Source organism: Oncorhynchus clarkii, chromosome 28, assembly GCF_045791955.1.
Source record: "Oncorhynchus clarkii lewisi isolate Uvic-CL-2024 chromosome 28, UVic_Ocla_1.0, whole genome shotgun sequence".
Classification (NCBI taxonomy): domain Eukaryota; kingdom Metazoa; phylum Chordata; class Actinopteri; order Salmoniformes; family Salmonidae; genus Oncorhynchus; species Oncorhynchus clarkii.
The window spans coordinates 37,905,589-37,922,078 of record NC_092174.1 but is presented as its reverse complement, the minus strand read 5'-3'; the positions used below and the strand labels follow the sequence as shown (position 1 = coordinate 37,922,078).

The following is a 16,490-nucleotide window of genomic DNA, read 5'->3' as shown; positions in this document are numbered from 1 at the left end:
TTAGGGTCTAGCTAGTCATGGTGTGTTAGGGTCTAGCTAGTCAGGGTGTGTTAGGGTCTAGCTAGTCAGGGTGTGTTAGGGTCTAGCTAGTCAGGGCGTGTTAGGGTCTAGCTAGTCAGGGTGTGTTAGGGTCCAACTAGTCAGGGTGTGTTAAGGTCTAACTCTTCAGGGTGTGTTAGGGTCTAACTCTTCAGGGTGTGTCTGCGTTTAACTATTCGGGTGTGTTAGGCCTCTCCTCAGTTCTCCAGAAGTGTATAATTATGGTGCCCACTGTGTTGACATCACAGCACAGTTATCCTTCCATCTTCTCTTTCCCTCCACCTCTCTAGAGACAAATCATCATTAGGCCTTAGTTACAGCCAATCTCCATTCTATCACCTTGTCTTTCTATAGAACAGGTAACAACACCCCCCAACTTTTCCATCCATCAGAACACATATATATATGTCTGTTCTGATGGACAAACTATTCGGCATCACTGTGCCTTCTTCCTGAAGAAGAAGTGAGGACGAAACATTGACTTACCCAATAAATGACTGGGAGTTTATATGTGAGTGTGTGACTCTCTTTATTTTTGATTCGCCGTTAGTCAGCACCTCCACAGAAAAAATCAATTCTGGGTGTGCACCGGCTCGTGTTTTTTGTTCTGATGGAACAAACAACTTTTACAGGCTGTATCACTGCCTGGTATGGCAACCGCAGGGCTCTCCAGAGGGTGGTGCGGTCTGCCCAACGTATCATCGTGGGCAAACTACCTGCCCTCCATGACACCTACAGCATCCGATGTCACAGGAAGGCCAAAAAGATCATCAAGGACAATAACCACCCGAGCCACTGCCTGTTCATCCCGCTATCATCCAGAAGGCGAGGTCAGTACAGGTGCATTAAAGAGACTGAAAAACAGCTTCCATCTCAATAGCCACCACTAGGCGGCTTCCACCCGGTTACGTAACCCTGCACCTTAGAGGCTGCTGCCCTATATACATAGACTTGAAATCACTGGCCACTTTAATAATGAAACACTAGTCACTTTAATAATGTTTACATACTGCTTTACTCATCTCATATCTACAATTGAAGTCAGAAGTTTAAAGTCATTAAAAATTGGTTTTTCAACCACTCCACAAATTTCTTGTTAACAAACTATAGTTTTGGCAAGTCGGTTAGGACATCTACTGTGTGCATGACAAGTCATTTTTCCAACAATTGTTTACAGACAGATTATTTCACTTATAATTCACTGTATCACAATTCCAGTGGGTCAGAAGTTTACATACACTAATTTGGTTGTGCATTTAAACAGCTTGGAAAATTCCCGAAAATTAAGTCATGGCTTTAAAAGCATCTGATTTGAGTCAATTGGAGGTGTACCTGTGGATGTATTTCAATGTCTACCTTCAAACTTAGTGCCTCTTTGCTTGACATCATGGGAAAATCTAAAGAAATCAGACAAGGCCTCAGAAAATATTTTGTAGACATCCACAAGTCTGGTTCATCCTTGGGAGCAACTTCCAAATGCAACTTCCAAACTTCCACATTAATCTGTACAAACAATAGTACGCAAGTATAAACACCATGGGACCACGCAGCCGTCATACCGCTCAGGAAGGAGACGCGTTCTGTCTCCTAGAGATGAACGTACTTTGGTACGAAAAGTGAAAATCAATCCCAGAACAACAGCAAAGCCCCTTGGGAAGATTCTGGAGGAAACAGGTACAAAAGTATCTATATCCACAGTAAAACGAGTCCTATATCAACACAACCTGAAAGGCCGCTCAGCAAGGAAGAAGCCTCTGCTCCAAAACCGCCATAAAAAAAGCCAGACTACGGTTTGTAACTGCACATGGGGACAACGATCGTAGTTTTTGGAGAAATGTCCTCTGGTCTGATGAAACAAAAATAGAACTGTTTGGCCATAATGACCATCGTTATGTTTGGAGGAAAAAGGGGGAGGCTTGCAAGCCGAAGAACACCATCCCAACCATGAAGCACGGGGGTGGCAGCATCATGTTGTGGGGGTGCTTTGCTGCAGGAGGGACTGGTGCACTTCACAAAATAGATGGCATCATGAGGGAGGAAAATGATGTGCATTTATTGAAGCAACATCTCAAGACATCAGTCAGGAAGGTAAAGCTTGGTCGCAAATGGGTCTTCCAAATGGACAATGACGCCAAGAATTCTTCCAAAGTTGTGGCAAAATGGATAAGGACAACAAAGTCAAGGTATTGGAGTGTCCATCACAAAGCCCTGACCTCAATCCCTTAGCAAATTTGTGGGCAGAACTGAAAAAGCGTGTGCATGCAAGGAGGCCTACAAACCTGACTCAGTTACACCAGCTCTGTCAGGAGGAATGGGCCACAATTCACCCAACTTATTGTGGGAAGCTTGTGAAAGGTTACCCGAAACGTTTGACCCAAGTTAAACAATTTAAAGGCAATGGTAACAAATACTAATTGAGTGTATGTAAACTTCTGACCCACTGGGAATGTGATGAAAGAAATAAAGGCTGAAATAAACAATTCTTCACATTCTTAAAATAAAGTGGTGAGCCTAACAGACCTAAGACAGGGAATTTCTACTAGGATTAAATGTCAGGAATTGTGTCAAACTGAGTTTAAATGTATTTGGCTAATGTGTATATAAACGTCCGACTTCAACTGTATTCTATTCTACTGTATTTAGTCAATGCAACTCCGACGTTGCTCATCCTAATATTTATATATTCCTTAATTCCATTCTTTACTTTTAGATTTGTGTGTATTGTTGTGAATTGTTAGATATTGCTGCACTGTTGGAGCTACGAACACAAGCATTTCGCTATACCCGCAATAACATCTGCTAAACATGTGTATGAGACAAATAACATTTGATTTTGATTTGTTCTCCCTGGCTGGGCTTCATGCCTGGTAGAGGGGCACCACTCTGTTGATGGCCTGCCGGCATATGGGGCAGATGGGCTGAGGCAGGGCCTGGTAGCAGCTGTAGCAGCAACACACGTGCCCACAGTCCAGTAGCACACAGCTACGGAGCTGGGTCAGGCAGATCACACAGTCATTCTCCAGGGGCATCTCCTGCTCCCTAGACCCCTGTTGTGTAGCCCCAGACCCCCCGGCGCCCAGTGTCTCAAACTCCCTCTTCAGACGTTCCTGTTCCCAGCAGACCCTCAGGCTGCGGTAGTAGCGGCAGCCCACCCAGAGGAGGACGGCGGCCCCGGCCAGGGCGAACACAGAGGCCAGGACCCGCCAGACCACCGCCTGGTCTTCCTGCTCCAGCCGCAGGGTCTCAAAGTCTGCTGTGCTTAGGAAGTACTCTGAGCCGTCGGTGGGCGGGCGAAGCTTCAGCACCCGGTCCGTGTCCAGGATGAGCTCGCCTACACCTGTAAGAGTAGCGCCAACCTGGAAATACAGACAGACACAAATTAGTCAGGATTATTCATGCTCTTTGGAGCACTATTCAGGGGCAATAGTGGTGACCTCATCCTAAACACAATGGAACGTTTTGGGATGTTATTGTGGAATTTTAGGATTGAAGATGTAACAGGTAATTTATCGGTGGTAAAATGATCAAACCAAACTAAATCTCACCTTGAGCATTTCCTCAGTCTCCAGCTGGCCTTTGGGCTTCTCTCCACTGAGGTACTGTCCGACGATGTCGGTGAAACCGTAGGTGGCCTGGTGGAACTTCTCATGGAGGATCTCCATCTTCAGCTCTGAGGCCTCCAGGGGACACAGCACCCTCACGTTGGCCTGGTCCGACCCCACCAGGCTGAAGGGCACAGTATTCACTCTCTGGTGCAGCACGCACTCACTGTCCATCCTACACAGGAAATGGGGGGCACAGTGAGTAAGGTGTTTTGTGTGGTGATATGATATGACAGGTTATAATTAGTGATGTATATCTGCTGAGACTAAATGTCAGATGCTCCTTGTCATATTACAGTTGATAACAAAATGAGGATACAGATTAAACTAGTCTTTCACATGATATGTGGAGTGTCAGTCAAGAGTGTTTCTACCAGGTGTGGGCCAGGCTGTTCCACACCAGCTTGTGTTCCCTCAGCATGAGTTTCTGCACTACCCCTACGCTGCCTTCCTGGTACTGACTCCTTAGAGGCTCCCCCACAGGCTGCACTGCTCCTATACAGACACACACACAGACACACACAGACACACAATGGATAGAGCCATTAATTACACTAATTACGTAGGTGAGAGAGAATAGGTTTCACTCAATATCATAATAATATGATCATAGTGATACATTCAGAAATGTTACCCATTCACACAAATAACTTCACCTTCGATGACAACATACTGCAGACACTTTCCTGGTGTCACATTCAAAAGGTCTGCCAGTTTCCCATCCAAATTAATGTGGGGTGCCTCCTGAAACAACAAGCAAAAAGAAAAGCCTGTCATTCCTATGAAAATTCTCATGTCTCCTAAATAAATCATGGTTTTGCACTCTGTTCACAATGTTATTCAATCCGGATTGCGGAAGATCCTTGTTATAGCGCAATTGAAATGTAAAGGTAATTTCTTTTTGAGCTGACATATGCAGCGTGTAGCCTACCGTGAATGCAGTCTCTGCGAACGCTGAAACATTGCCTTTAAAATTTTGATTGTGCTTTTGCGTGGATCTTCAGCGATACGGATTGAATCTAGGCCGTAGTCTGAAGGAATAGAAACAGGGCAGGCTACTAACATTGAGCTTGTCCACCGATTTCCTCTTTTTCCTGTAGATGTAGAAGAAGAGGCCTGACATGGCCAAGCTGGTGCCTAGACACAGCCCCTCCACCGTCCTCACTGGAAACTCCTCCATCCCCCCAACACACTCTCCACACGGTCTCTTCTCACCTCCCTTGTAATAGGGCTACAGTACAGAAACAGACTGCCAAACATGTGATGTAATATGAAGGAGGTTCTTTAGCATGAATGCAAGATGCCCACGCATCACTCTGACAAGCTGCAATTAAATCCGCAGCTGCCGGATTCTCTTTGAGATTTTCAGTGAAATGCTTGAAAATGTCTATAATTTTCTGTAGGACATCAAAGTGGCACAAGGCTGGTTGCTATTTCTGTTCAGCACTTTGACAGTAAACTGAATTAGGCTACTCAGAATACAAAGAGTCACAAAATGTTGGGTTTTTCACATATGATAGGTTATATAACCCAAACTTTACAGTCTAAGAAACTTGATCTCAAACAATTCTAGTATTACACTGATTCAGGCAGATAAATTATGACTATTTACATATTCACTGCCTTCACCCACAAGCACAACAAAGTTGAAAATAGTTTTATTTCATTGATGATTTACAAAAATCGGTAGGTGGCATTTTTTTATAGCTTTTTTTATATAAAAGGGGTAACGTTACCTATCTCTTTCTAGATGTTTTATGTAATATGATGACAGTGTTTGAATTCAAATAACAAATACTGACTTAGGTGATTAGCTAATACAATTATAGGGTTGACCATGTTATTTTGGGCCAAGCTAACTAATTAGAACAACCGATAGTTTAAATACATATGAACCAGTAAAGCCATTTCTCTGATGTAACGTTAGCCGACACAGATCTACATGTAACGAAATATCTCGTTGAACATTGACATTATGCTATCTAATATAGCTAGCTACTTATAAATAATAAAAGTACAAATTAAAGTTGATGGCTGGCTCACTGAGAGGCTAGAAATAAACATTACACAGTTGGTTAGCAAATGTTTAGTTAGCTGGAAAACCTGCCATTGACCTTTAAAACATCTTATTTGATTAGTCATAAATGTGGTCTATGTCCGCAAAAGTCAGACCATAACATGACAATAGTATTTGTGCACTCTTCTGCAACGGTCAATACGTCAAATTGAACTTAATCAATCAGTATTGTCATTTTTTACCTTTGAAACCGCTCAAGTTACCATCCCCGGAAGAATGGCTATTTTTGTTTTGGTCATATGACATGTACCACTTCCTTGAAGCCACCATGCATCTTCGGGTGAAGCTTTCCTGAATCATGTGACGGGGTACTTATAAGTCCTGTCACATATTGTCAGTTATTTTATTTTTTTTAACATAAAAAAAAGCATATTTGGTACTGTCTTTGGTCGAGTTGTGGTGACACGTAGCTAGCTGCGTCGAAATGGCAGGAGGTGTGAGGAAAAAGTCGTCCCCTGGTCCACGGTCTAGAGTGTGGGCGCCACTTCGTACACTATGGCAGGATAAACATTTGATCGTATTCAAGGCAGAGTACACAATACTGGTCGCCTCTGTTCTGTGGTTCCTGGAGATCGGAATAAACATATGGGTCATCCAAAAAGTTGCATGTAAGTACTAGTAGCATGCTAGCAGTTTAGCCAGTTAGCTTGCCCCTGCATTGCAATGAACGTAGCTCGCTAGCTAACAGCTAGTGTTTGCCAGCTAGCTTCTGTAGTGCCACTTGTTAAAGTGAATTTACAGCCACAGCGTGATTACGTTCCCTTCCTAGTGATGATGTTGCCTAGTATGAATGAAATATGTTTTCAAAAGTTGTGCCAATTTCTGTTGCCAGCACAAGAATGTGTAAGATAGACAACCAGGAATTTGAAAGCAACAATGGTAGTTTGTTAATCTAGTCTACTAAACTTTTGACACAGTTCCTGCAATTTCCCTCTTGTTTATTATTTTTTTCTTAGCAGTAACGTTAGTTGCTGCTGATTGTTCTGTCACCTGATTATTTAGGTACCTTCCACAATCCAGTTTGTTGAATGCATATTTCCAAGTTATTGCAAATGCCACCTGTCACTCATTGGTGAATGTCTTCTCATGCAGACACAGAGATCGACTGGCAGGCGTATATGGATGAGGTAGAGGGAGTCATCAACGGCACCTACGACTACACCCAGCTCAAAGGAGGCACAGGCCCGCTGGTGTAAGTGCCACTAACCTATTTGTGCTGGCACTTTATAAGTTAAGGAACCAGGATCCAGGACCAGGATTGGCCTTCATCACTGAACCCCATGACAAATCATTACAACTGTGTGTGTGTTTGTGTACCTGCGGTGTGACATTTCTTAACTTGAACAAGTCTTGAAACTGACTTCCGGAAACTACCATTCCAGATACCCAGCAGGATTTGTGTACACCTTCACAGCGCTGTATTACATCACCAACCACGGGGTGAATATTCGCCTGGCCCAGTACCTGTTTGCTGTTTTCTACCTGCTCACCCTGCTGCTCGTCTTCAGGATCTACCACCGCACCCAGAAGGTCAGCTAGGTCTAAATAGTTACCCAGAGAACAGTCTTTATCTACAATTTGCTCTCTCAATATTAGAGTATCAAGTCCCAACTTAATTATGTTACTTAAACCAGTTTGAACTGGAATATTCAGTTTCCTATGACAATCTCTGCATGAGAAAATCCTGCACTGTAAAAGGCTATTCACTTTTCTTTAGATGCCTGCCTGTCTGTTTGTCTGCCCTCTCCAGAATCCTCATTCACAAAACATTCTGAAGTTATTTTCTTAGAAAATCATTAAATCTTAAGATATTGTTGAAAAATTGCACTTACAAACTATCTTATGAACTTATTTTTATTTTCTTAAGAAGCTTAAGTTTTTGCGTAAGAAGTGTTTTGTGAATCTGGGCCCAGGTTCCTCCCTACGTATTCTTCTTTGTGTGCTGTGCCTCCTACCGGATCCACTCCATCTTTGTCCTGCGTCTTTTCAACGACCCTGTAGCCATGATGATGTTGTTCGGGGCTGTCAATCTGTTCCTGGACGGCCGCTGGGCTCTGGGCTGTGGCCTCTACAGGCAAGTATGAACCCTGGACAACTGGAGCTTATCTCAGCTTAGTTCCACCTGGATCAGATCAGTTCAAGTTTAGCTTGGTTCAGTTCAGTGTGGGCAAATATGGCTGCTTTTTATAGAGGCAACCCAATTCTGATCTTTCTTTCACTAATTGGTCTTTTGAACAGTCAGATCAGCTCTTTTGCCAACAATAGGGCAAAAGATCAGAATTTGGCTGCCTGTCTAAATGCAGGCTATGGGACACAATAGCACTCTTAATTTAGATTGGCAGAACTGAGTTGCCCAACTCAACATCTATGGCTACGTTGTCCCGTCACATGGTGAATGACAACTTCCTCTCCCTTTGTTGTGGACAGTTTAGCAGTGTCTGTGAAGATGAACGTGCTCCTGTTTGCCCCGGGCCTCCTCTTCCTCCTGCTGGCTGAGTTTGGCCTGATGAGGGCCATACCCAAGCTCTCTCTCTGTGCTGCCATCCAGGTTAGGACCTCCTTCATCTGATTTAACTGTTACATTTCGATTTTAGACACAGATGCATGTCGTAGAATTGACTATCTTTAAATGTGAAGACCCTATATTATCAAATCAATTTTTTATTCCGTAATTCAACGGATCACGGAATAGGAATTAACTAGGAAGTTGAGGCACCATGGGAAAATGTTGTTTATAGAGTGCCAATTTCCCAAATATAAAACTCTTCAGATATTTTAATACCTTATTTATTAGTCACTTATTAATGTATTATTACCTCATCAGTCTCATTCCTGAATGTCGCAAACCCTTGGATATCTGCACGAACCCTAACACAGATCATGAATCAGCGATATAGAAATTGGCTTAATTATTTATTTACTAAGTAACTTACTCACAGAATTACATAAACACACACACATAGGTCATACATTGGTTACTGACATGATAGAAATGTCCCTAGTGGGCTAAGCTGATATGCCGGCTTGGTAGACAAAGGAAAGGGGTGGGGTCAGTTCGAGAGTGGGAAACTCAGAGGATTCACTGTAATACAGTGGAGAACTACGCTCATGAAATGCTAATACTTCTAACATGAACAGACGCTTATTTGAAAATAAATTGCAATTGACATATTTACGAGTATATGCCTTTGCTGTCCCTCTCTGCGATCGCCGGTCCGTCTGATGGATAGTCGACAGGAAGCCTCTGGTTTGTCCACCAGAGATCAAAGTCTGTCGGAGTTGTAGGTTGTTATAATGGGTACTTCAGAGTACCATTTGGAAATGTTCGTAGATCGGATGCGTTTACCAGACTAAAGTATTTAAACAGCTGCAGCCTGAATAATTGGTCTTTTAATTTGTAGATTTCTTCACCCTTTCAACATGTAACGACAGCTCCTTGTTTTCTGATCTTGTCCTCTGGTAGAGTTGTGGTTTAAATCACTTCACACACCAGCGTTTGGTTTCTAGAGCGATAGCCATTCTAACGTGGGGACCTTGTCCCTGTGTTCTCTTGACTAGAGTTTGTAGATTTCTTAACCATTCGAGGCGGCCGGCTTACCATAGGTCTCTTTGGTAGAGTTGCCAACCATTTCAACATGTAGCTACCGCTTCATGTTTTCTGATCTAATGTAAATTTGGTTGGAAGTGGCTTTTATACTAGAGTAGAACAGGGGGCGTTCCATGATGTAATGTCTGGGCTCACGGTATACACCCAAAAGGGCCATGTCGTGACATGTTTCTTGTCTCCAGAGTACCATCCCATCTCCACATTGTGAGGACAATCAGGTTTTTCCTACTCTATTTCCATTCTGTTCATTGTCCATCTTTACTCCACCTCCCCGCACTTCTCTCCCTATCACAGATATTGTTGGGCCTACCCTTCCTGATGGAGAATCCCATTGGCTATATGACCCGGGCCTTTGACTTGGGTCGTCAGTTTATGTTCAAGTGGACAGTGAACTGGCGCTTCCTGCCTGAGTGGCTTTTCCTAAGTCGCTACTTCCATCTGGTGCTCCTGGCTGCCCACCTGCTAGCCCTGCTACTGTTTGCCCTGCGCCGCTGGAAGAGATGTGGCTACTGGGGTTATCACTAGGATTAGATATTTTCATGGTCAGGATGAAATTATTGGCCACTAGTGTAGCCTAAAATGAACCACACAGCCTAACTGACAAGCACACCAATGCTTGAGTCTGGCTATCTCTGCTTTTTGTTGTTACTGGACATGCTTTCTGATTTTTATTAAACCAACTCATTTTCCCCTCAGGCCTGGAGAGAGCATCATGGATCTGCTGAAGGAGCCAGCCAAGCGAGTCATCCCTGCCCAGAAACTCACCTCAGATCATATCCTTTCCTCAGTCTGTGTCTCTGGAGCCATGAGTAGAAACACTGTACCATTGTGGTGTTTTCTATATCTATAACTCTTATCTTTCTATGGCCATAATGTACCAGGGTCTAATAATCAAATCAAATCAAATATATCACTAAAGAGGGTTATTAGTGGGTTAAAGTGTTCCAAAAGCCAATTATATTAGACCTTAACAGCCGATCACAGATGGTGCTGATCCTCTTCACGTCTAACTTCATCGGCATGTGCTTCAGCCGCTCGCTGCACTACCAGTTCTACGTCTGGTACTTCCACACCCTACCTTTCCTTCTCTGGAGCGGAGGAGTCAAGAAGCTGGCTCACCTACTCAGGTAAGAGGGGACGGGACATACCTTTGGCTACAATGTTGGGAGCAGAATTAGGAACCATAAAATATGAGCCTAGATGGGTCAAATGGGTCAAAATACCTGTTATTGTCACTGTGTTCTTCTGTTATGTCTAACGTGGTGTTTCTGTGGACAGGGTTTTGATTCCTCGGCCTGGTGGAGCTGTCGTGGAACACCTACCCTTCTACTACACACAGTTCAGCAGCCCTCCATGTCTGTCATCTCATCATGCTGCTCTCCCTGTGGTTTGCCCCCGGGGTAGAGGAGAAGACCAAGAGCAAGTGAGCTTTTCCCCTAGGAGACCCTCCTGTCGTAGGGGTCTGGTCGACCATCTCCACCCTGCTCTCACCCCAGGCTGGTTCTCACCACGTCTTGCCCATCTCGCTGTAGCTCTGTGCTAATGTATAGCGTAACGTACAGGTGGGAGAAGGTACAGCGTGAGACTGCATGTGGAAGGTTCGTGGGGTGGGAGGAGGCCCGAAAACAATTAGGATTCTCAGGTTAAAGAATTACATCTAATTTAGGTGGAAGTCTAGTGTGGGAGTCTCGTTGTGAGGAGAAATGCTGAATGCTTTGCTGTGTTGTCGATAAGACATCTTAAGTAAGGGTCTCTTACTTCCAGCATGTATTTTTTATGGAGAAACTGCCTTTAGCCCATGATTTGTCCTGTTAAGGAGAGTCAAACTGTTAGTACAGTAGTTCCTCATCCTGGCAATCAGCTGGTCTGAACTTCTGTTACTGGACTATTTGTTGATGTAAACATCCTGGTTTGCTGTAGCTCAGCAATGCCAAGATAGTGGGTTCGATTCCAGGGACCACCCATGTGTAAAAAATATTTTTTTAAATGTATGCATGACTCAGTTCATTTGGATGAAAGCATCTGCTAAATGGCATATTATATTAAATATGGTTTCTATGTTTTTTTAATGAAGCTTTAAATTGAACTGCAATAAGCTTTTGGTACCACCCATTGGGCACAATAGGAATGATGTAGCCTAGCTACCACAAGGCTTACTATAGGCTAATACATAATAAATGCATTTAATACAACAATATGACCATGCAAAACTAAGCTGTTGACAATCAAGGTTCTGTCGATTTGTTAAAACAAAATTCTAATAGTTTGATTTTCAGTGTGGTGTGCAGTAGACTAAATAGAAGGCCAGTTTCCCGCACCTAGATTACGCCTTCTTGTCAACACGCACTGAAGTTATTTTAGTCTAAGAATAGAGGTAGTTCAGCGAGCTAATGTTGATATTTTGGTGAACTGTCCCTTTTAATATGAATACCGAACTGTACCTTTTTAAGTATGAACTCTTTTAATGTGCTGCCATAGATTATGTGTAGCGTAGTTTAATGTTCATATTTGTTTGCTGATATACAGTTGGAGTCAGTTTACATACACTTAGGTTGGAGTCATTAACTCGTTTTTCAACCACTCCACAAATATCTTGTTAACAAACTCAAGACATCTACTTTGTGCATGACACAAGTCATTTTTCCAACAATTTTTTACAGACAGATCTGTACAAACAATAGTACGCAAGTATAAACACCATGGGACCACGCAGCCGTCATACCGCTCAGGAAGGAGACGAATTCTATCTCCTAGAGATGAAAATACTTTGGTGCGAAAAGTGCAAATCAATCCCAGAACAACAGCAAAGGCCCCTGTGAAGTTGCTGGAGGAAACAGGTACAAAAGTATCTATATCCAGTAAAGCTAGTCCTATATCGACATAACCTGAAAGGCCGCTCAGCAAGGAAGAAGCCACTGCTCCAAAACCGCCATAAAAAAGCCAGACTACGGTTTGCAACTGTACATGGGGACAAAGATTGTACTCTTTTGAGAAATGTCCTCTGGTCTGATGAAACAAAATAGAACTGTTTGGCCATAATGACCATCGTTATGTTTGGAGGAAAAAGGGGGAGGCTTGCAACCTGAAGAACACCATCCCAACCTTGAAGCACGGTGGTGGCAGCATGATGTTGTGGGGGTGCTTTTCTGCAGGAGGGACTGGTGCACTTCACAAAATAGATGGCATCATGAGGCGGGAAATTTTGTGGATATATTGAAGCAACATCTCAAGACATCAGCCAGGAAGTTAACGCTTGGTTGAAAATGGGTCTTCCAAATGGCAAATCTTCCGAAGTTGTGGCAAAATCGCTTAAGGTCAACAAAGTGAAGATATCGGAGTGGCCATCACAATGCTGTGTCAGGAGGAATGGGCCAAAATTCACCCAACTTATTGTGGGAAGCTTGTGGAAGGCTACCCAAAATGTTTGACCCAAGTTAAATATTTTAAAGGCAATGCTACCAAATACTAATTGTGTGTATGTAAACTTCTGACCCACTGGGAATGTGATGAAAGAAATAAAAGCTGAAATAAATCATTCTCTACTATTATTCTGACATTTCACATTCTTAAAATAAAGTGGTGATCCTAACTGACCTAAGACAGGAATTTTTACTAGGATTAAATGTCAGGAATTGGTAAAAACTGAGTTGAAATGTATTTGGCCAAGGTGTATGTAAACTTCTGACTTCAACTGTATGTTTTGATTTGCATGAGTGTTTGTGTTACAGAGATTGGAGATTTATTCTGTTGATAAAGAGAAAATAAAATGTGTAAAGAAATGAGAATGGAATGTATTTCAGTCAGTCATTTGATTCTACACTTTAATGCAAGTTAGACATACTGCCTAGTTAATAGGTAATTCAGCTCAGACTTATTTGAGCAGTAACTCAAATAAACTAAATTAAAGGTAAAACTTCAGAGATTATTTATCTAATTCAATGGCTTTAAAATTATATTTTACCTGGTAAATATGGCATTAGATTCGTAGACAGGGCACAAAGGCATTAGTAACAGACACCAGAGCTGTAAATATCATTTTTCAACCGAACCTAACTAAAATTTAAGGTGGGAATCCCACCAAAGTTATGGTAGGAGAAACACTGGTGACATGGTTCTATGGATTAATCGTCACAACCATCACTTCACATGTGGTGAAAGTTGTATGTGGTGACATGTTGGGATTGTAGCAGAGCATGTTGAGCTGGCTGTTCTCATCCCAGTAGCAGAGCAGCAGGAACAGCTGCCTGGCATGTCCAACCCCCCGCCCCCCCCCCCCCCCCCCACCTGAGAGGGAGGCATATACTCTGACAAAATAAGGTGCTATCTAGGACCTAAAAAAGTTATTTGGCTGTACCTGTAGGTGAACCCTTTGAAGGACCCTTTTTGGTTCCATGTAGATCCCTCTCCACAACAGGTGCTACAAAAGGGGTCTACCTGGAACCAAACAGGGTTGTCCTATAGGGACAGCCAAAGAACCCTTTTAAAGGGTATAGATGAACAACAACATTATGAATGTACAAATGGAGTGATGGAGTGGTCCAAGTGGTTGAAGGGTTCGATTTAACATTTAGCCAATGTAATGGCACTTACTGCTGTCACAAGAATTCCGGCTGCAGGGGGAGGCAGGAGTTTCCCAGACAGGGACGATACAACAAAACAAAATGGCTATTACAAGAACTGGAGTTAATTATTGTAAGTAAATGTGTTCCCTGTCAGGTATTTTAAATGTCTGTAATGTCTACTTGTTAAAAGTCTTGATAAATGTTTGTATTGTAGGTTTGTGACAGACTGTAGTTCTACTGTGTTGTAGGTTTATGACAGACTGTAGTTCTACTGTGTTGTAGGTTTATGACAGACTGTAGTTCTACTGTATTGTAGGTTTATGACAGACTGTAATTCTACTGTGTTGTAGGTTTATGACAGACTGTAATTCTACTGTGTTGTAGGTTTATGATAGACTGTAGTTCTACTGTATTGTAGGTTTATGACAGACTGTAATTCTACTGTGTTGTAGGTTTATGACAGACTGTAATTCTACTGTGTTGTAGGTTTATGACAGACTGTAGTTCTACTGTGTTGTAGGTTTATGACAGACTGTAGTTCTACTGTGTTGTAGATTTATGACAGACTGTAATTCTACTGTGTTGTAGGTTTATGACAGACTAATTATACTGTGTTGTAGGTTTATGACAGACTGTAGTTCTACTGTGTTGTAGGTTTACCTGTGGAGTTGAAGGTGTCCTCACTGTCTGCTGGAGGGGCGTCGGCCCAGTGCCACAGAGTGGGCTCTCCGTCTCAGACTGCCTTACTGGGAGCTCCGCCGGTTCCCCAAACGCACCACTACACCTGGCTGCTATCCAAAACCATACCCCTCTGAGCCTTGTTCCTCTCTAAGGACTCCATGTAATCCATATTGTGTATGTATGTACAGTCATTACAGTAGATCCAGCCTTTGCCTGACAGGTCTTAGGGGTCTGTTCAACCCACATCGCGGAAGTTCATTGTTACAGAGTGACTGAAATTTAAAGGCAATGTTCCCATGTTAGCGGAGTCTGTCTTCATGGTAAACGCTACATATGTCCTTTCAATCGGAAACTATAACCCAATATTTAACTCTTCAGCGGTACAGATTGAGTAGAGCCCCATGTTTCTTCCTAGGTTCCTCCTGCCTTCAAGGGATCTTTTTCTGGCCACTGCTTCTGCATCAGCATTGCTGTGATTCTCACGCACACTACTGTGTATTTCCCCATTTGTTCACCCAAGTTAATGATTTACATTCCCCACTAGGGGGCAGTGATGCCACTTCTCTCATCTTGGGCTACAGTCTCTCCTCCTCACCCAAGAACTCTGGTTCCACCTGTCACCTTGGCAACGCCCTGTAGGAGCCTCCTGCAGGCTTGGGGGCCCAGGCCAAGACCAAAGTACCTGGTATAATAACAAAATAACCTCTTATTCAGTTGAGAGAGACAGTCTTTAAAGGAAAGAGAGGATACCTAGTCAGTTCTACAACTGTATGCATTCATTCTGAAATGTGTCTTCCGCATTTAACCCAACTGTGTCCTTCCGTATCTAAGCTGGAGTTAACCTGAGGAGTTAACCTGAGGAGTTAACCTGAGTTAGTAACTACACACAGCAATCAAAAGCCATTTAACTAATTGAATGGTTGCCAGGGCCACAGGCAAGACTAATTGAAAAAGCCAATTGACAGTGCGTTGTCTTCTCAGAATGCAGCTACCTCTGTCTGGCAGGGACAGACAGACTTTGTCCCCGGTTCACCCACCCACACACATTATTACCACAATAATGATGGTTGAATCTACAGTATCAGTTTTCATCAATAGTAGGGTGTAAATGCTAAATGTTCACAATTCTACTGATGTCATTCTACCAGATGCCATCAGACAGTACCCTACCTGGCAGCACAGGTGTTCCTGCGGACCAGCTTCAGCACCCTGAATGTATTCACAGGCCTGGGTCAGGGTCACATGGAGAGAGGGGAGGGACAGAAGGGTTACTGCCTATTGGATAATATTGAAGGACACATTATATATATTCCCCCGTAGAATAAATTAAACAGACATAATCCTATATTAATGACGTTAGAATGTAATCCAGCCCTGTTCAACCAGGAATACAAACCTAAAGCCCATAGCACCTGCACCTGCCCAAAACCAAATCACAAAGTGGACACATCAATTTTAACATGTGAAGAGACAGCATTGAAAAAGTTCATCTTGTCTTTCGTGTCATAAATAATCCTTGGTTCCTGCCTGAGCTTGGTAAAGATATGAGGGGAGGCAACATGACCCCTTCCTCAGGACCATCTGTCAGAACGGCCAGAATATGTTCTATAAGTTATTAAGACAGGAGCGTGTGCCAGAGACATGCAGGAACAAACCCTATGATGTAACGTGCACATGTAACGTGTCTGTAACGTGTCTGCATCTCAATAGTCTAAAGGGGCGTTATCACCTTCTTTTCTCAGTCTGCACTGCCTTTTAACCACTGAAGGAGAGGAGACAAGGAGAGGAAGAACCGTTTCAGATGCATCCCATCGGTTTTTGGCCTGTACTTGGAATATTTTGTTATTGCACTATCCTTCCCCCAGTTTATAAAAAGGATCCATTAAGTAAAATATTAGATGTTTCTAATTCGTCTTAAAGAT

The 16,490-nt window shown here is 42.9% G+C and overlaps 2 protein-coding genes across 3 annotated transcripts; one reads left to right on the top strand and one right to left on the bottom strand.

The window, feature by feature from the left end:
* Positions 1–549: 549 nt before the first annotated feature.
* Positions 550–6,015, bottom strand: LOC139386896 (mitochondrial ubiquitin ligase activator of nfkb 1-A-like). 2 transcript variants are annotated; one of them, XM_071132766.1, is made up of 6 exons: positions 5,901–6,015; positions 4,705–4,890; positions 4,298–4,385; positions 4,016–4,136; positions 3,585–3,816; positions 550–3,395 (listed from the first exon to the last, which is right to left on the bottom strand). In XM_071132766.1, exons 2-6 carry the CDS (start codon positions 4,819–4,821, stop codon positions 2,898–2,900), a joined length of 1,056 nt encoding a protein of 351 aa, XP_070988867.1. In that variant the 5' UTR covers positions 4,822–4,890; positions 5,901–6,015; the 3' UTR covers positions 550–2,897. The 2 variants fall into 2 exon arrangements, with proteins under 2 accessions (XP_070988867.1, XP_070988868.1); XM_071132767.1 differs by having other exon boundaries at positions 4,705–4,872; positions 5,901–5,946.
* On the top strand, positions 6,008–13,101 carry LOC139386897 (dol-P-Man:Man(5)GlcNAc(2)-PP-Dol alpha-1,3-mannosyltransferase-like). Its single transcript, XM_071132769.1, is given in 10 exon segments — positions 6,008–6,326; positions 6,811–6,910; positions 7,101–7,248; positions 7,632–7,792; positions 8,146–8,266; positions 9,620–9,823; positions 10,020–10,098; positions 10,308–10,452; positions 10,604–10,613; positions 10,615–13,101. Coding segments are annotated over 10 exon segments (1,290 nt in total). The 5' UTR covers positions 6,008–6,142; the 3' UTR covers positions 10,753–13,101.
* Positions 13,102–16,490: the final 3,389 nt, after the last annotated feature.

Excerpts from the sequence above, each read along its gene's own strand:
- LOC139386896 (XM_071132766.1), bottom strand. The coding sequence starts at position 4,821 with ATGGAGGAGTTTCCAGTGAGGACGGTGGAGGGGCTGTGTCTAGGCACC. Across the intron at positions 4,386-4,704 it reads AATCGGTGGACAAGCTCAAT|GAGGCACCCCACATTAATTT; the intron begins GTTAGTAGCCTG and ends TTGTTGTTTCAG. Across the intron at positions 4,137-4,297 it reads GCAGTATGTTGTCATCGAAG|GAGCAGTGCAGCCTGTGGGG; the intron begins GTGAAGTTATTT and ends GTGTCTGTATAG.